The sequence below is a fragment of the Diospyros lotus genome, chromosome 3, assembly GCF_014633365.1.
Source record: "Diospyros lotus cultivar Yz01 chromosome 3, ASM1463336v1, whole genome shotgun sequence".
In the NCBI taxonomy this organism is placed as follows: domain Eukaryota; kingdom Viridiplantae; phylum Streptophyta; class Magnoliopsida; order Ericales; family Ebenaceae; genus Diospyros; species Diospyros lotus.
The window spans coordinates 42,526,861-42,547,313 of NC_068340.1; the positions used below are offsets into that span (position 1 = coordinate 42,526,861).

Here is a 20,453-nt window from a genome sequence, read left to right on the forward strand (position 1 = left end):
TCACTATTTTTATTTGTCATCTTTGTCACTTGTGTGGTGCTTCAAGTGGGATGCACCAATGACTTATTTTTAGTCTATTGGCTATAGTAAAGTTATTAGTTTATGAAAAGTAATTAAGTAATCAATTTAAGTATCCATTAATTAATTACTCTTTAATCACTAAAGTTTGAAATGCTCTTTTCTCAAATCAGAATATATATATTTTTAAAGTTTTATTATAATTACAAAAATTAAATTTCAAGAGTATTATTTATTCAATATTTTGAAGAAGCGGGGGAGAGCATTATAAAAAATGTCAATTTTCAATAATTATATATACTTAGATTAACTGTGTTATTTTTAAAAATTTCAGTAATAATTTCTAATAAAATATTATTTATATGATGATTTAATAATAATCAATTAACTTTCATAAATGATTATCGAAATCATCTATTGTGATTACAGTTACGGTTTAACACTAGTAGTTTAAAACAAAAGTGCAGCTAAACCGGATCGGACTTACAATCAGTCAACTACAAATACAGGTGAACACGTAGGCCCCCTGCACATCATGGCTTGGCTTAGCTTCTCATGTGGCAAAATCCATCCTCAATGGTACATTAACATTACCGCCACCAGTCTTACTCGTTCCTTTTCCAAGTTCGATAACTTTAAGCTCTTTTCTGAATTACGACAAAAGCTCAAGCTTACGTCTGTGGCAATAAACAACAGAGCAATTATGGTGTCACACCCAGGCTGGTTGAAACCAATGCCCCAACCCAAGGCCACCAATCGACAAGCCTACATGTCTCCGTATAGGATGCGATAAGCAGCTCCAGAGGCCAATAGAATAAAAAGCCTAAAAAGCAAACGCCTCTTTTAAGTCGTGAACTATTAATTAGTTGCCCAATACAATGAGGATGTTCTCTATCCTATTTGTGTGTAAGTGATGCATACAAATTACGAAAGAATGTAGAAAGCCAAACACCAAGTAATTGCTGACTTTCTGAACCACCAAAACCTAAAATAGATGGCATAGTTGTAAAGATATTAGAAGGACCATATATGATTTCACATTACTTACATGTATCAGCAACAGAACCATACAGTATAAACATGAGTAGGTATGACTTATTTGTTTAATACATCAGGAGCATTCTTCCTAGAGTTGACAACAACTGGAGAAGATAAACAACCTAGTTTATCTGAAACTAACAACCTTTCCCTTTGTCTACTATCTTTCCCTTCCTTAGGTAGCTTTGTAGATGATGATCCAAATATCTGCACGATTAAGCTTCCACCTAGAGGACAAAGAGCAAAAAAGACAAATTGATATTTGCAATTTTTAACATAATCGATTATCAGCAGCATTAGTCAACAATAGTTGCGGTTATTTTCTCCAACTCCAAGTTAATAGTCCTAGTAAAAAAAACTTCAAATTCTATTATCGTAGTTCATAAAATATACTAGTATAGGGTTATTTCTTAAATCAAACAAACATAACCAGGATATTAATCAGCAATTAAAATGTGAACTCTTTGGATTAGGATCAACCTTCAATAAACAACAGATATATAATGTGGGCAAAATCCTCTGGATGTCATTCCGTGCATGGCTCACAATTCCTTGATGTCTTAGTGACATGTAAGCATACACAGTTTAAGCCTAATTATCAAAGACATATAAGACAACTATAATTTGTTTTTTTTTTTTTGTTATGGTGTTTTCCTTTCTGGTAAACAATCACATAATTGAAATTTGCACTCGTGTTTAATACATTTTTACCAGGTTCACAATTCCTCTTCATGTGTGCGCATCTCTACGTGTTGATCGCTGATGTGTTCGGAATTAGGATTTGTAGACAGAGACGAATAAAAAGAATGAAATAGATATCCTCATAAACATATTAAACTAAATGTACATTAAGCAATTTCATTTCCTTTCCATTCTCCTTTTTGTTGAAAAAAAGTATTTCCGAGAGCATAGTCTTTGGGTATGCACAAAATATCGTCTTGCAAATTTTATGGCACCTATTTGTCTGTTTATTGATAAAGCATGGGCAAGTAAACAAAGCTGACAAAAAGCTAAAGCAAAATAAGCACAATATCGGAGGGCCATAGCAAACAAACATTAAAAATCTGAAGATATCAGACCACCAACAAATGTGTGTTAAAGTTTGATGAATTCAATTTAAAATAAAATAAAATAAAGACCAAATGAAGAACATAAATATTATCCTACCTAGAACAAGAGCAGCACCAATCCATCCAGTCATGCCCCACCTTTCATCAAGAAGAACCCATGCAAAACCAGCACCCCACACTGGCTCTAGGCCGTAAATAATTGCAGTTTCGGTAGCTGAGACATCACGCATAGCAGCCATCTGTAAGACAGTCAAATCCATCTTAGCAGTCATTGCCAGACATCCCAACGAGAATCTACAGAGTATTTTAATCAAAAAATTATGCCGTAACATCTTAACATCTCCAATCTTATTTCCCTCTGTTTACTCAACATTTGGGCCAAAGTTCATTTCACCGTATCAAAACACTCAAGTTGCCACAGATTTCATTAAAATTAAAAAATGTATATCAAAATCAACACCCCCCCCCCCCCCCCCCTTGTTTGTGTATTATTTATAGTCTCTTCATGGTTGTAAACAAACTGGGGAATAGGTTTTATTGAAAGGAAAAAAGAATCATAATATGCTCATTGATTGGAATCTTAATTTCTACCAGTCAAGTTGATTAAGCTATGTGATACTAATAATTCGGTCCAATGTTTTCTCATTGAAGTGCTTTCTTATTAGGGGGAAAAAGGACATATATAGTATCATTTCTGAACAAGCAAAAAAAGTGCGTATATAATAAACAATAATCTATGGATGGCAGGGCTCCTCTCCTGAAAAAATATAGTTAAGAAATGACATTCATATTCCAAGAAATATCTTCCTATATGATTAACTTGAATAAATAGTATAAGAAATTATTTTTAATATTGAATATTTAATTGTTAAAATGAAAATAATATTAAAAGGATTGTAGATGTTAACAATAACGTATAAAAGTTGATATTTCCATACCACGTGTTGGAACATCCAGAATACCACATATTCCATTTAACATATTACAGCAATCCACATTCAGGTAACATATATCTTAAGTCACCTATGTCCTTTTCAAAATCTGTGATTTAACTTGACAAAAACAAAACAAATTTCCTCAGTTTTCTATTTGCCAAAATAGAAAAACATTTCAAAATTCAGTCATGTGGAATAAATTGGTCACTGTAAATGGGATAATAAGTGAAGAAAACAGTTATGTATGTTGCATGAAACCAAGTTATAGGTGTAGGATGAGGAAGGTAGGAAAATTAGTTACATATTTTTCTTAAATACATAATTCAATTGCTCACATCGAAATAGTCTATGAAAAATAGAACATTGTCTGTTATGCCTAAATAAGAGCATTAGTATAGTTTTACAATGAATTGTACTACGTATTTATTGGCGCATGATTCCCCAACTCTCCACCCCCTCCCCCACAATAAATAAATAAAAGAAACATGTATTTCTTGGAAGTATATTCAACTAAATAGATCAAACACATACCTTATAAGTGTCATGTGTTGACAGTGGAACTCAGAATACATGCAGCACTGTTATTGATGTATGACAATAACAGAAACACTCCTAGAAGAATAGTGTGCTAAAATTACCAAGATGCAACAACAAATGGTTCTAGTTTTAGGTATAATTTCAATTAGTTAATGGAGGCCATGGGGTAGCAAAAATATGGGATATTGAACTTCCATTCTACTTTTAAATCTGATTTCAATTAGTTACAAAGGCTAGAATCATTAAAATATGGGGTTCCAGCGTTTCGGAAAGTGAAAGAAAGCGTGTATATATATATATATATATAAGTTCAATAATGGAAGAAGAGTTAAACAACACTGTTGAAATGTAACTTAACTAGGATAGTCATGGAGTCTTCCAAGCACTAGGGAAAAGTAATTGTGGTGGCAAGTGATTTGGTAAAAAGTGCTTGAAATAAATCTCAGGGTCTTCTAGACTAAAAGTAAAGAACGAGATATTTTCTCTGAAAGAATACACCTCGTATCAAACCCAAAATTGTGGTTCCAAGTACATACATAATATTTTGAATGTGAGCATTTTCTTTTTTCCTTTCTTTCTTCTTGTGAAGCCTAAGTTTGGTATGCAGACTCAGATAGTCAACTTTTTGAGAACTCCTATATCAGTAAATCATGTTCATCCTATGTCTGTAAAGCACCCACACCAGGAACTTAATACCATGCTGGAAGATACAAGATGCAGGATATGTGTCTCCTGCTAGCTGGACATGCACTAACAACAGAAGAGTTGTCACAACACTATGCACGGCAGTATATATTCCACTTATGGATCAAGTAATCCCCTTAACAATTGCTAGTATTTAAGGTATTACTAAGATGGTCCCATGTTCAAATGAAAGAGGAGGGCTGCGTGAAGTAGATGACAACCAATGTCAAAACCATCCAATCTTCCAACATGAATTCTGAACACAGTGATTAACAAGCTAAAATTCATGCAGCAGCACCACCGAATGGGATTAAAGCTTGGTTGTGTTATATATATATATATATATATATGTAAGTGTGTATATCATGCACGGAAGAATCATTTTAATATAAAGTGCCAGATAATCAAAATAAACACAATATTTTTTTAACAAATACAAAAACTACAAAATCTAAAACACAAAAACATAAAATGACTAAACAATCATACTCAAGTGAATGAAAATTCGGTTTACTAGACACACTTTGCTTGTTTTACAAAATTCAGATTATTTTTCTTTTTTTGCCTTAACTAATAACTCGGTTTACTAGACATACTTTTCATGTAGCAGCACCACCGAAGGATTTTTCATTTAGTAGATTAAAAAGGTTTTTCATTCAAGGAAAATATCTTCTAATCTATTCTGGTTTCGTTATCTCAAGTTCTTTGTTCAGGCACTGCAAAAGACCAAGAATGCCAAGAACCTACAATTCAAAGTATAACATTAACAAAAAAAAGGTCATTAAAAACAAAACAAAAAAATTCCATAAAAGGAATAAAAAAATCGCCTGTGCAACAGTGGGAACTCATGAGGCAACCACTGTGATTTCAGCCTTTATAAAATTAGGCGGGAACTTCCAACTATGATGAGATCACAATGCCCCATTCCACGAATGTGATGGTCACATAGGCCCACTTATCTAATAACTCCGTAATGTTGAAACCCAAATATTTGTAGAAGGTCTTTATAGGTCAATTGCATTTAGTGATTTATAAAGAACAGCAACAAACTAAAACGCCAAAAAGGACAGGGAGATAAGAATGCATCTTTATTCAAAGTTAGAAGTCGGAGGGTAGAAAAAAAAAAAAAGCTTTTACCTCTACCCATAAGCATAACCCTGTTGAAAACATGCCAGTATAAAGTGCAGGAATCCATGGAAATGCTGTCATCCAGTCCCAAAACATTGCCCATGTCCAAGATGAGGAACTGGTTTCCTGGACGCCACCAAACCAATCTCCAACAAAGTACCACAAAGTTGATAAGACAGCAACAACAGATACCTGCATGGAATAGTTTCTAATCATATGCAGGGAAATTGATTAGCTGGAACATTTGTTTTCATGTTAACCTGCACGGCTTATGGAGAAGTTTATGAATGAAACATTGGGTATGGTAGCTTACACATGGCTAACTAACTAACCTCATATCCAAGAAGTGCTAGGAAATTTTCTCTCTCAGTACTCCTTGAAATATGCTCTGTTCTTAGCATATGAACCCCAAAAAATACTGCACTCATAAAGTTCAACAAATCTCCAACCTGAAATGAGTTCACGGAGGACATGAATAACTTACATTAATATGAAGAGGAACCAGCTACTTTAAGTTAAACTCCTTGGTAATTCTCACTGTTCTTTCTTATTAGCTTGTGCTACAAAATACAATGAAGATCAATTGGTACGGACAAAATACTTACACTTGGAGGTGATCCACTGGCTTCCAGCATTGCAACTCCTAAGACGGACATTAGAGCTCCAAACCAGGTACGGGCAGGAACGATTGCCCCTAACATACCATCAAGCAAGGGAACAACAATTACCTGATTAATTCAACTAATCTTAGTCAAATTTGCCACCGACTCCCATGACCAAGACACTGTTAGTTAATAGAGTAGTTAAATGAAACTTTGAGAAGTTCTCTTACAGTGAACATGGAAATAAAAGATGCACGTCCAGCATCTGAGGTAAGCAGTCCAAGTGCCTGCATTAGATAGCCTAAACTGACCCAAAATCCCAACTCAATCCCACCATTACGAGTTTGAGCATCACCTCGTGCTCATAAAACAAATGGAAGAAATGGAAGAACTGATATGACAAATCGCACAACAGTGAAGGCTGCTGGATCCATGATACCTTCAATCTCTTTGACAACTGGAATATTACTGGCTACATGGAACAAATACCTATCTTAGAAATTCTTGAATCCTGCACTGCAGATTTCAAATTATATTTTTACAATATGATACATCAGTATACCTAAAATACAAGGAATGTTCTGCCTGAATGTTCAACAATGAATATACCAAGCATTACTAGCTAAGTGGGTTTTACCAATCCATGGAACTTTTAGTTTGTGTTGAAAAAGGAATGGAACCAACATTTGTAATAATTCCAGAATCACATGTAGTAATTTTTGGACATAAAAATTGTATAATTTGATGGATTATCTAATTGGGGAACGACTTACTGCCAATTAACAAATGACGGAAGGAAGTCACACTCATTCTAAATTTCTACTCTGCTAGAGCTTGTAATAATACAAATGATCCCACCACATCACAAACCTTTGGATATCACACAAAAATGATTACTCTATGTTCAACTGTACCAAAAAGGCGACTCCTAGTAGAAGTTATAGAATTATTTCAAGTATTTCAGTCAGAACAGCCTGGAACATTTTTAATTTTTTTATTTGCTTATGATTTAGCCTGGTTCATATATTTAAGGTTTAGCAAGGTGTAACAATAAGATGAGGACATGCATGTGACCTTGAAGGGTATAGCAGTTACAAAACCTGCAAAATATCTCCACAACAGTTCCTGTCAAATTCATGGAACCATGCGAATAATGAAAATATAACATATATGAATGGTGATGTAGGGCCAGGAAGGAAGAGAAAATAAAAATAAAATCTTTATGTTGTTTCCAGTTATTATCTCTTACCTGGTTGGATATTTAGAAAATTTCATATAAAAAGCAATGGTTTATGTCAGTGCAATGTTAATATATCAAAAAAGGGCAAGATGCAAGGTTTCTATCATCTAAATGTGAAGAATCTGTAAGCCACTGGACCAATTTTGGAATTTTAGATTTCATATTTAAGACATTCCCTATATTCAGCTCAAAAGGGTTGCAAGCCTAGCTAAACTATTGCCTGAATATGGATTTCTAATATAATCCTTGGGAAAATGATATAAGCATGCCCCACCTGGATGGAATCACAACCCCTTTTCACATGAGCAGGGGTAAACTGATAAATCAATAGGTCCTCTTAGTAGAACTACAACCTCCCTATCAAATAAGCCAGCCTTAATGAGCAAGATAGGAGGCTTGGGGAACCTAAATGTTTGTGGAATTAGTGATAATAAGCCTGTTATGATTAGGGAGGTGATGACCATGCTTGAATTGATTTGATGTAATCATATTTATCTAGGAGTTTTTATCTTTTGTTGGTAAATTAGGATAATTTATGTCATCTCGCTGGAAAAACTGACAAAGTTCTTAATACCTGAGACCCCATCATACATTTCCAGGGAAAAGGAAGGACTGATGACAAATATACATACATACATATTACTGAATATATTGCAGATTGGATTTGGCTCGTGCACATCAACTTATAAAAGACCAAGCTCGAGTTCCTACAGAATAGCATTTAACTATAACAAGTTTGTCAAACACACAACTCAATTCAGAAAACTCGACGCCCAACTTAGTGAGGTTAACCACGTGGATCTCTATTTTGAAGTAGGCTCTAGTAAAGGCCATAGACAGTCCCAAGCTGCAATACAATGAATAAGCCGAGAGCACAAAATGGACATCATCACACAGAAAAGGCTAGCAAACACTGAATTCAACAGAAGGACCTGGTCTGGTAACTACTTGGTACTCCTGTTTTTCCTGCAATAGATTATGTCACTCATAATCTCTTAATCAAGATACGGCTCAAATCCAAATTAGAACAACAATGAAACGAACAGAACACCATCATAAAACCTCACATTTTTCCTAAACCTTCAATGTACAGCCAAGATGCTGAAAACAAGCAGCTTGGTATGAAAATCGTTATAAAAATTGAAAATCTAATATCGTACACGAACAGTGGTAATACAGTGCAAAAAATCAGCAAAAGGGCAATTGCGAAAAGAAAATAACTGAAAGGTTACCATAAACAAAGGTGGTGACATTGAGCAGAATGATGCTCCTGATTTTCCTGGAGTTGAACAAGGGCCTTCGCCGCAAAGATCGCCTCCCAAGCAACGACTTGAAACTCAAAGTCGGCTTCCGTCGCGAGCGAGGGCAATTTACAGCGACAGAAGACTCGTTCTTTGAATCATCTCCAAATGTCAGTGATTTGCTTGCTCTCTTCTTCATATTATGACTAGATTGACAAACCGAAGAAGAAGCATCGGCAGAGGATGTGGCGATTGGGGGCTGCTGTCTGCTGATCGTACAACGAACTGTTAAGATGGATAATGAATTGAAAGAAGAAGAGGAAGAAGTGGACGAAATTGAGAGTTTCATAGGAGAGCAGGCGGCTGCCGGCTTCCATGGCCATCTCCTTGGCTGTGGTGAAGCCATGGTTGAGCATCCCCTAGCGTTCACACATTGGTGAAATTATACGCCAACGCTGTTCACCTGGTCAGAGATGATCTGATAGATTTGTCAATCTTTCTTTCCCCATTTTCTTCTCTTTTCCTTTTTTTTTTTTTTAATGAATATTTTCTTAACAGTCACCCATCGCCTGCGCCTTGGCACCGTTTTCCCGTTGCTGAGGCGAGGACTGTACCGATTCACCACTTGATGGTTGGTAACTTGGCACTTGGCAAGCTATGGGCATTACAAAGTTCACAAGAATCTTGTGTTGTGAGATATACAATACAAGCAGCAAATTTTTATATTTTAATGTTTGTTATAATAATTATTAAATTTTTATTTTTCTTTTAATTCAATTCATTTTTTTTTTATTTTTGTATGAATTTTTAAAAAAAATTAATATGGTATGCATTATTATAAACCTTGATTGTAGGGGTTTATATTAATTTTAATATTAAGTTCTTTTTGAGTTTATATTATTGTATATTACATCATTTTTTATGAACAAAATTTAATAAATTTTTTAAAAATAACTAAATTATAATTTAACAATTTTTTATCATGATTATTATCAAAAATTAAAGTACGTTTTTTATTGTTTCAATTTTTTAAAATATTTTCAAAATTTTTGAAAATGAAAATAAGCAATCAAATAATGTCATTTTTTTAATTTTATTTTTAAAGTAATAAAATTAAAAATAAAAATTTGAGCAAAGGAGTTTTAAGAATTTTCTTATGAAAGAAGGTGTTAAATAAGATGATTTAAAATGCATTAAAATGATTTTTATCATTTATGTTTTCCATGTATATTCTATTTGCACATTTTCTTATATACAATTGGGTTTTATTGTACTTACATTTAAATATGTATATATATAATTTGTATTTAATAAATTGTGATAATTAATATTGTAACGCCCCGTAAATGCCAATTTAATTTAATTTTGGGGTAATTTAAATTAAAAGAAATATTAAAATAATTTGTTGTGATTTAATAAAATTTACTTATGTGATTTTAAGGAAATAAGAAATTAAAATAATTAATTAATTTGTTTTAGGAATTTCTGGAATTATAGGAAAATTAAAAGAAATTCAATAATGGGATTTTCAGAAATTTCGAGAGTTAATGTAATTAATTAAGTGGGTGATTGTGTGATTAATGGAAGTTTAGGGGTGCTGGCGTGAATCGCGGAAGAGGCCAAAAGTCACATTAAATATAACTTAAAACATATATAGGTTAGATGCGAGCGTGGGCGCGGGCGGTTCGCGCGCGAGGCGGCCAGGCAGCGGGCGCGGGATCGAATCCGCGGGCGAGCAGGCGCGAGGCAGTGAAATTCGGCCAATTTTAATTCAGCCAGGCGTCCAAAAACGACGTCGTTTCGTCAATGGCGGTGGCTCCCAGTGGCTGGCCCGCGCGCTGCCACGTGGCCGCGCCTCAGCCGCTCGTTTTTGGCCGATTTAAGCCCGATTTCGGGCGTTCTTTTTGCATGCGAACAGTAAGGAATTACAGAAAAGAGCAGCAGCGTGCGCGAGAGAAATTTCTGAGATTTTGGGGCTTCAAAAATTGGATTAAACTCCGTTTAATCCCTGATTTAATTATCCAGGTATGTAGAGCAGTTAGTAATTAATATTCTGTACGGTCAGAATTTCGTTTTGCGTCCAATTTTATTAATTTTGGCAAATAATTGGGATATTGCAGTTTGTATAATTTTTACTACTTTTGGACCCAACGAGCCTAAGGATATCTCTGATAAGGCAAGTTCTTCTTACCTATCTCGTCGTTTCTGTCGTTGGCGATTTATTGGGCCTCCCTTCGTTTGTTTCGGCCATTAATTAATTATGAAGTTTTTGAACGGTTAGTTTAAGATTTAATTTATTAAATGGATCTCGTGGGTTTTATTCGTTGGTTGCCTGCGGGGGTTTGTGCCACCCCCCTGCCTGTTGGGAATGATGCCGTACTCACCCGGGGCTAGGTTCTTAGCGGTTCGGGTATTAATTGGATTTTTGGTCATTTTCTGGCTGGAGCGGTTGTGCAGTGGGGGCTAGGATCGATGGTTCGGTGACGGAGTGACTGTCGTACGGACTACCTTAGGCCGCCGGCGAGTCTCTCCTACCCACTGACCGTTGACCGGAGCCAGGCACTGCTAACTTGCTTAGCCGTTATGTGATTATAGCATGCCTGCTTATATTTTATTCTCGTTGCATGGCTTGATGTGCACATGGGTACGGGCTGCATGTTGGGATTAACATGATTTGGTTATGCTTGGTCACGGGCATTTTAGCTTGATTATGATGCATCCAGCACGGGCATATGCATCGTGTGTGGCTTACTATATGGGCGGAGCATGGCCTGATGCTTGGATGTATGGGCGCCTGGTATCACGTTGATGCTCACTACGCCATTGCATTTTATGTGCATTGCATGGCTACTGATAGTATTTAGTTCTCGGACGGGAGTACCGTTCCGAGGGAGCCTATGGCTCGGTTGTCGGGAGTACCGACGTGGATACGGGTGACGGGAGTACCGCCCCGGGACAGTGCGCACAGGTTTGTTGAGGATATTGTTGCCTTCCAGGGCAGCGGCAGGTTGGTATGGGACTTGGGTGCCAGGTGTCTTGTGTGGGCCCCAAGGACCGGTATGTGCTTTCACTATACTGCACTGTTGTGTTGTAGCGTCTCATGACTTGTGTGTACTTGTGGGGCTGTGTTTGGGATGGTCTCTTCTTTTATTTATAGCCTTTCATTTCTTATAAACTTGCTGAGTCTTGCGACTCACCTTGCTTTCCATCATTCCAGGTAAGGGTAAGCAAAGGCCGAGGGCGAGGATCGTTCCATTTAGCAGCCGGCCGTGTTGGTAAGGTGTATAGTTAGCTGCCCCCGTCATCTCTGATGTTTTGCTAGAGTCGCTGTCTTTTATTTTTGACTGTGCCAGGTTGTCATTTGTACCTCCTATTGTTGGCACAGGGTCTGTATGTATTTTTATATACTTCATGACCGCTGTATCAGCGGGGTGCTTGTGGGCATGCATGTTTACCGTTTTGCTTCCGCTGTTAAATTTCTTATTTATGCATGCCAGGGCATTTCTGTCTTTTGTCTATTCCTCTTCCCTTCTGTGAGCGCACTCGTTCGGATAGACCGGGTGGTTAGGATATCCGGGCGGGGGTGCTTACAATGTTGGTATCAGAGCGTCATTAAGTCTAATTGGGGGACAAGTAACTGTACACCAAGGCTGTTAGGTAGAGTTAGAGTGTTAGGACGTGTCTGTTATTTCGAAATGCGTTCTAATTAAATTGGGTTGTCTAGGTATCATGGACGCACGACGTGGGCGAGGTCGTGGTAGACCGTCGGCACGAGGTAGAGGACACCTTGTCCCTACTCCGGAGGTTCAGGCTACAGGTGCGGGAGAGCAGAGACAGCCAGGACCACCAGATATGCAGGAGACATTAGCGGGTATTTTACGAGCTGTAGATGTACTGGCAGCATCTCAGTTGCGACAGGAGCGCAGACATGATGATAGGACCGCTACGGCCCAGGCGTCGCATTCAGGTACGTCGGGAGCAGGGGACGGTTCAGGTGCTACAGTGCTTAGAGATTTTATGGCCTTGCGACCACCAGAGTTTAGTGGAGGCGCTGATGCGACGGTGGCTGAGGATTGGTTACTAGCGGTGGAGAAGCATTTGAGATCCATAGACTGTGCAGAGGCCCACAGAGTTCGGCTGGGGACTTTCTTGTTACGAGGTGACGTCGAGCGGTGGTGGGAGACCACCAGACAGAGATATGGCGATGGAGGTCCGTCATGGGCACAGTTCGTCGAGGCGTTCAATGAGACCTATGTACCAGCTTGGATCAGAGAGCAGAAGGTGTTTGAGTTCATTGAGTTACAACAGGGCAGTAAGACAGTTACGCAGTATGAGACTGAGTTCGTGGCATTATCTCGTTATGCTCCTGAGTTAGTGACCCCTGAGTCGCGTCGAATTAGCAAGTTTCAGAGGGGGTTACGACCAGAGATCCGTCATGCCATGGCTGGTATTGAGGCCCCTGACTTTCCTACGGCTGTTCAGCGAGCCCACGCGGTGGAGAGGGATCGACTGGAGGCCCGAGCAGAGCAGTTAGTCTTGAAGGGTGCAGGGAGCAGCGGTAAGAAGAGGAAGTGGGATGCAGGCAGCCAGAGTTCGGGATTTCCACAGTGCCGGCAGTGCGGGCAGAGACACCAGGGGCAGTGTCGGGAGGTACGTCGAGATGTATGTTATCGCTGTGGTCAGCCGGGGCATTTGAAGAGAGACTGTCCACAGGCGCCTAGACCGACTACACCAGCCCCACCAGCTACACCGGCCACAGGGCAGGAGATTATTTGTTTTCGCTGTGGACAGAGGGGCCACCGAGCGAACAGGTGCACCCAGCCAGCACAGAGTGGAGGGCCACGGACTGGAGGTGTGGGGCCCAGACCAGTTCAGAGACAGTCTGCACCTAGGACGCAGGGTGCAGGAGCACCATTACCTCTTCCAGCAGCACAGCGCCCAGGACCTACAGAGAGAGTTCAGATGCAGGGACAGGCATTTGCAGTGTCAGCGACCGAGGCAGCTGAGAGCAGTGATATAGTGCAAGGTATACTTACTCTCTATGGCCATGACGCACGTGCCCTATTTGATACATGTTCCACCCACTCTTTTATAGCACCCCATTTGTTGCATAAGATCCCAATCCCGTGTAACCCCTTACCATATGATTTATCTATTTCAACACCGGGAGGGACGGTGTTGTTGGGGAGTGAGATGGTCAGGGATTGCGAGATAGGGATTTACGACCAGGTATTTGTGGGGGATCTTGTTGTTTTGGCGATCCAGGATTTTGACTTACTGTTGGGTATGGATTGGCTCTCTCGGCACTATGCTCGGGTTGATTGTCGTCGGAAGGTAATATCATTTGAGCATCCGGGGAGACCAGTTGTTACATACCGGGGTGTGAAGCCAGTGGTGACTACACCGATGATATCGGTTATGCACGCCGAGAGACTTATTCGACGTGGGTGTGAAGCCTACTTTGCGTTCGTGACCGTGATAGCGGGGGAGAAGAAGGAGTTGGCTGCCTATCCTGTGGTGCGAGACTTTCCAGATGTGTTCCCAGATGAGTTGCCGGGACTACCACCGCACCGAGAGATTGATTTTGCGGTCGATCTGATGCCAGGTACGCAGCCTATTTCCAAGACTCCTTACCGTATGGCTGCCAATGAACTGAAAGAACTCAAGGTGCAATTGCAAGATCTTTTGGAGAAAGGTTTTATTCGGCCGAGCACATCGCCATGGGGGGCCCCAGTATTATTTGTGCGCAAGAAGGACGGGTCTATGCGACTTTGTATAGATTACCGACAGCTTAATCAGGTAACAATCAAGAACAAGTACCCCCTACCCCGTGTGGATGATTTACTGGATCAGTTGCGTGGTGCATCGATGTTTTCCAAGATAGATTTGCGGTCAGGTTATCATCAGGTGCGAGTCAGAGATGAGGATATTGCAAAGACCGCATTTCGCACGCGTTACGGCCATTATGAATTTGTGGTCATGCCGTTTGGGCTGACCAATGCACCTGCAGTATTTATGGATCTGATGAATAGGGTATTCAAGGAATATTTGGATTCTTTTGTCATAGTTTTCATTGACGACATCCTAATTTACTCACCGAGCCCTGAGACACACGAGGCGCATCTGAGCGTGGTTCTGCAGAAGCTCAGAGAGGAGCAGTTATATGCCAAGTTTTCGAAATGTGAGTTTTGGCAGACCCGAGTGGTATTCTTGGGACACGTGGTCTCAGGAGAGGGTATCTCAGTAGACCCAGAAAAGACTAGAGCCGTGATGGATTGGCCGAGACCGATGACAGTGACAGAGATTCGGAGTTTTCTTGGCCTTGCCGGATATTATCGACGATTCATAGAGGGTTTTGCACGGCTTGCATCTCCCCTGACGAAGCTGACAAGGAAGGGCACCAGATTTATTTGGGATGAGTCTTGCGAGAGATCATTCCAGGAGTTGAAGCGGCGTTTGACTTCGGCGCCAGTACTGACGATACCCAGGTGTGGTGAGTTATTTACTGTTTACAGTGATGCCTCGTATGCAGGATTGGGATGTGTTTTGATGCAGGACGGCCGAGTGAATGCTTATGCATCCAGACAGTTGAAGAGGCATGAAGAGAATTATCCCACACATGATCTGGAGTTGGCGGCTGTCGTGTTTGCCTTGAAAATTTGGAGGCATTATCTTTATGGTGAGAGAGTCCAGATATATACAGATCACAAGAGTCTCAAGTATTTATTTTCTCAAAAGGAACTTAATATGAGACAACGACGTTGGTTGGAGCTGCTTAAGGACTATGATTGCGAGATCCTCTATCACCCAGGTAAAGCCAATGTGGTAGCAGATGCACTGAGTCGCCGTGGAGCATCAGTTGCAGCTATGATGGTGCAGGAGTGGTTCTTACTGGAGCAGATGAGCGATCTTACTATTTCTGTGGCACCAGACAATCCTACACTTTATTGCGCTGCCATGAGTATCCATTCGGATCTGGAGGGTCAGATTCGCGATCGACAGCGACAGGATGTGGAGCTTGGCGAGATTATGGCTGATATGGAGAGATTTGGGTCATTGGGGTACAGTCAGAGGGACGATAGTTTGCTATTGTTTCGTGGACGGATCTGTGTGCCGAGTGACAGTGATATCAGGCAGAGGATCCTAGAGGAAGCTCATCGTTCTCCCTATACTATCCATCCTGGAGCGACGAAGATGTATCAGGGCTTACGGCGTCAGTATTGGTGGAGCGGCATGAAGAGGAGCGTAGCAGAATTTGTATCGCGATGTTTAGTGTGCCAGCAGGTTAAGGCTGAGCACCAGAGGCCGTCAGAAGAGTTATGCTGATAGACGACGCCGAGATTTGGAGTTTGATGTGGGTGATCATGTTTTCCTTCGAGTTATGCCGATGAGGGGTGTTCGACGCTTCGGAGTATCTGGCAAGTTGAGTCCTCGCTATGTGGGACCGTTCGAGATATTGGAGCGAGTCGGATCGTTGGCATACCGGTTAGCTTTACCCCCTCAGTTAGCCCATGTACATGATGTCTTTCATGTTTCTATGCTCCGCAAGTACGTGGCAGATCCCGGGCATGTCATTGATTATCATCCGCTCGTGGTGCAAGAGGACGCGTCGTACATCGAGTTGCCTACCAGTATCGTGGATCGGAAAGAAAAAGTGCTTCGTAGCCGCACGATTCCCTATGTGAAGGTCCAGTGGCAGCGGCATACCCCTGAGGAGGCTACTTGGGAGCTAGAGGAGGACATGAGGCGACTTCATCCTCAGTTGTTTGCCTAGCCAGGTACGAATTTCGGGGACGAAATTCTTTTAAGGGGGGGAGGATTTGTAACGCCCCGTAAATGCCAATTTAATTTAATTTTGGGGTAATTTAAATTAAAAGAAATATTAAAATAATTTGTTGTGATTTAATAAAATTTACTTATGTGATTTTAAGGAAATAAGAAATTAAAATAATTAATTAATTTGTTTTAGGAATTTCTGGAATTATAGGAAAATTAAAAGAAATTCAATAATGGGATTTTCAGAAATTTCGAGAGTTAATGTAATTAATTAAGTGGGTGATTGTGTGATTAATGGAAGTTTAGGGGTGCTGGCGTGAATCGCGGAAGAGGCCAAAAGTCACATTAAATATAACTTAAAACATATATAGGTTAGATGCGAGCGTGGGCGCGGGCGGTTCGCGCGCGAGGCGGCCAGGCAGCGGGCGCGGGATCGAATCCGCGGGCGAGCAGGCGCGAGGCAGTGAAATTCGGCCAATTTTAATTCAGCCAGGCGTCCAAAAACGACGTCGTTTCGTCAATGGCGGTGGCTCCCAGTGGCTGGCCCGCGCGCTGCCACGTGGCCGCGCCTCAGCCGCTCGTTTTTGGCCGATTTAAGCCCGATTTCGGGCGTTCTTTTTGCATGCGAACAGTAAGGAATTACAGAAAAGAGCAGCAGCGTGCGCGAGAGAAATTTCTGAGATTTTGGGGCTTCAAAAATTGGATTAAACTCCGTTTAATCCCTGATTTAATTATCCAGGTATGTAGAGCAGTTAGTAATTAATATTCTGTACGGTCAGAATTTCGTTTTGCGTCCAATTTTATTAATTTTGGCAAATAATTGGGATATTGCAGTTTGTATAATTTTTACTACTTTTGGACCCAACGAGCCTAAGGATATCTCTGATAAGGCAAGTTCTTCTTACCTATCTCGTCGTTTCTGTCGTTGGCGATTTATTGGGCCTCCCTTCGTTTGTTTCGGCCATTAATTAATTATGAAGTTTTTGAACGGTTAGTTTAAGATTTAATTTATTAAATGGATCTCGTGGGTTTTATTCGTTGGTTGCCTGCGGGGGTTTGTGCCACCCCCCTGCCTGTTGGGAATGATGCCGTACTCACCCGGGGCTAGGTTCTTAGCGGTTCGGGTATTAATTGGATTTTTGGTCATTTTCTGGCTGGAGCGGTTGTGCAGTGGGGGCTAGGATCGATGGTTCGGTGACGGAGTGACTGTCGTACGGACTACCTTAGGCCGCCGGCGAGTCTCTCCTACCCACTGACCGTTGACCGGAGCCAGGCACTGCTAACTTGCTTAGCCGTTATGTGATTATAGCATGCCTGCTTATATTTTATTCTCGTTGCATGGCTTAATGTGCACATGGGTACGGGCTGCATGTTGGGATTAACATGATTTGGTTATGCTTGGTCACGGGCATTTTAGCTTGATTATGATGCATCCAGCACGGGCATATGCATCGTGTGTGGCTTACTATATGGGCGGAGCATGGCCTGATGCTTGGATGTATGGGCGCCTGGTATCACGTTGATGCTCACTACGCCATTGCATTTTATGTGCATTGCATGGCTACTGATAGTATTTAGTTCTCGGACGGGAGTACCGTTCCGAGGGAGCCTATGGCTCGGTTGTCGGGAGTACCGACGTGGATACGGGTGACGGGAGTACCGCCCCGGGACAGTGCGCACAGGTTTGTTGAGGATATTGTTGCCTTCCAGGGCAGCGGCAGGTTGGTATGGGACTTGGGTGCCAGGTGTCTTGTGTGGGCCCCAAGGACCGGTATGTGCTTTCACTATACTGCACTGTTGTGTTGTAGCGTCTCATGACTTGTGTGTACTTGTGGGGCTGTGTTTGGGATGGTCTCTTCTTTTATTTATAGCCTTTCATTTCTTATAAACTTGCTGAGTCTTGCGACTCACCTTGCTTTCCATCATTCCAGGTAAGGGTAAGCAAAGGCCGAGGGCGAGGATCGTTCCATTTAGCAGCCGGCCGTGTTGGTAAGGTGTATAGTTAGCTGCCCCCGTCATCTCTGATGTTTTGCTAGAGTCGCTGTCTTTTATTTTTGACTGTGCCAGGTTGTCATTTGTACCTCCTATTGTTGGCACAGGGTCTGTATGTATTTTTATATACTTCATGACCGCTGTATCAGCGGGGTGCTTGTGGGCATGCATGTTTACCGTTTTGCTTCCGCTGTTAAATTTCTTATTTATGCATGCCAGGGCATTTCTGTCTTTTGTCTATTCCTCTTCCCTTCTGTGAGCGCACTCGTTCGGATAGACCGGGTGGTTAGGATATCCGGGCGGGGGTGCTTACAAATATTGTGGGTCAAAATCTATTATTAATGCGGATCTCTAATTGAGCTAACTCCAAGTATGGCCCATGCATGTATTTTTAGCTCAGTTTGGTTTTTCGCTGTTATATAAGGGCTTTGTGATGCTCTAATCGATAGATTATTCATTTCTCTTTTTGAAAATCATACTTTCGACGTATGAAGAAAGACACTCCCGTGAATCCCTTTCTTTGATTGATCGGCTTGTTATTGGTAAGATCTACTTGTATTACGTAATTTCTATTGTAAATACGCTTGAGATGTGAGGGATTGTGGTGAAGATATGGTTTGTACATGTAGTTATTGGTGTTTGAATAATTTATACTTGTTTTAGTTCTTCTATTTTTCTTTGCAATACTGTATTTCTTGATTCTTGTTATAAGTCAATGTAATTTATTGTAATCGATAAAATCTTTAGTGGATTGACTAGAGACGAAGCCTCTGCCGTAAGTAGGATTCTCTTTATGAATCTGAACACGTAAATCTTGTGTTCTTACTCTCTTTACATTTATGGTTTATCTTTTGTGATTTTACACTTGTTCTTGTGGTTTGGGTGAGACTTAGATTGTATAAGAAACCAACAGAAGGAATAAAAGCATGTTGGCTTGATTTTGATGATATTTTGTTATTTTTATAAAAAAAATTAAATATTGTTTGAATCTTGAGCATAAACTACTTAAATTATTTTGAACAATATATGATTTTGATGGCTCTCAAAGTGTTAGTTCAAAGTTTTAAAATAGCCTTAAAAAGAAAAAAAAATGCATAGGTATTATGATTTTGATGATAATTAAACATGTTTCTCTTTTGATGATAATGCATAGGAATTTAATAGATTTTAATCTATTTATTTGGAGTTATTTAAGACATTTAACTATCTTATAGTTTTATTTTTAACAGGTAATTTTTTGTTGACATTATTTTTTGATCAAAAAATTAGATTTACATGAACAAAATTATTACAGTGCCCAAATTTATTAAATTCCTTTAAAATTTGTAATTTTAGATATTTAAATTTTTTATGGTTTTATTTTTAATCAAGAATCTCCTTTGACATTGTTTTTAATAAAAAATTAAATTTAAATTCTAGAAAAAATGATCATAATACTCCAATTAATCATAAATAATTATATTTAATTTTATAATAACAAATCAACTAAAAATAAAAATATCAAACGGTTGTCTCACCCATAATTTTTGTCATTTTTGGGGGCCCATAAATTTTTTCAAAAGCCCACCCCCAATCAACGTCTTCTGGAAACCCTTCTCCCTTCTGCAAACCCTACTCTCTTTCTGGCTCTCTCGCCCTCGCCCTCATCCTCATCCTCGCTCTTGTTCGCTGCCTCGCGGCTCGCCCTCGTTGTCGCCCTCGCCTCTCGCGGCTCGCCCTCGCCTCTCGCTTGACGCTTACTTGCTCGCGGCTCGCCCTCGCCTCTCAGTCGGTAGCTGGGGAGGTCACATCTATGGTTACTGGCTCTGGCTCTCTAACACTTGCTCTCGCTGGGTGACTGGGTCGCTTGCCTCTCTGCATTGCCATTGGGACACTTTGGTTCAATCTTTGGTGTTGTGTTCTATTCGGGTTCAAATTCAATACTAGTGACAAAAAAATTTTTTGGCCTTTGGCCTCTGCAAACCGCCAAGCCCTTCCCCCTTGCCCTTCTGCAAACCCTTCTCCCTCCCTTGCTCTCGCTCCGTCACTCGCTCGCTCTGGCTCACTGCCTCTCACTCGCTCTCGCTGTTGCTCGCTAGCTCTCTTGCTGTTGCTCGCTGCGGCAGTGCGGCTAACACCCAGATCTGCTTCATCTGAGCCCGGATTTGTACAACTGGTATGTTTTCTCTTTTTTTATTCTCTTGACTGGAAGC

At 40.4% G+C, this 20,453-nt stretch overlaps 1 protein-coding gene across 6 annotated transcripts; it reads right to left on the bottom strand.

The window, feature by feature from the left end:
- Positions 1–985: 985 nt before the first annotated feature.
- On the bottom strand, positions 986–9,018 carry LOC127798261 (uncharacterized). 6 transcript variants are annotated; one of them, XM_052331709.1, is made up of 7 exons: positions 8,485–8,633; positions 6,243–6,484; positions 6,016–6,138; positions 5,743–5,859; positions 5,420–5,602; positions 2,224–2,365; positions 986–1,283 (listed from the first exon to the last, which is right to left on the bottom strand). In XM_052331709.1, the coding sequence occupies exons 2-7, from the start codon at positions 6,303–6,305 to the stop codon at positions 1,114–1,116; spliced, it is 798 nt and encodes a 265-aa protein (XP_052187669.1). In that variant the 5' UTR covers positions 6,306–6,484; positions 8,485–8,633; the 3' UTR covers positions 986–1,113. The 6 variants fall into 6 exon arrangements, with proteins under 6 accessions (XP_052187669.1, XP_052187672.1, XP_052187668.1 ...); XM_052331712.1 differs by having other exon boundaries at positions 6,016–6,104; positions 6,243–6,528; positions 8,485–8,629; XM_052331708.1 differs by having other exon boundaries at positions 6,243–6,528; positions 8,485–8,629.
- Positions 9,019–20,453: the final 11,435 nt, after the last annotated feature.

What these genes read in the sequence shown, in the direction of transcription:
- LOC127798261 (XM_052331707.1), bottom strand. Translation starts at nt 8,899, where the DNA reads ATGGCTTCACCACAGCCAAGGAGATGGCCATGGAAGCCGGCAGCCGCC. An exon ending in CCAGTGGATCACCTCCAAGT is followed by an intron (nt 5,860 to 6,015) that starts GTAAGTATTTTG and finishes AACTCATTTCAG; the next exon opens with GTTGGAGATTTGTTGAACTT. An exon ending in TAGCACTTCTTGGATATGAG is followed by an intron (nt 5,603 to 5,742) that starts GTTAGTTAGTTA and finishes TATTCCATGCAG; the next exon opens with GTATCTGTTGTTGCTGTCTT.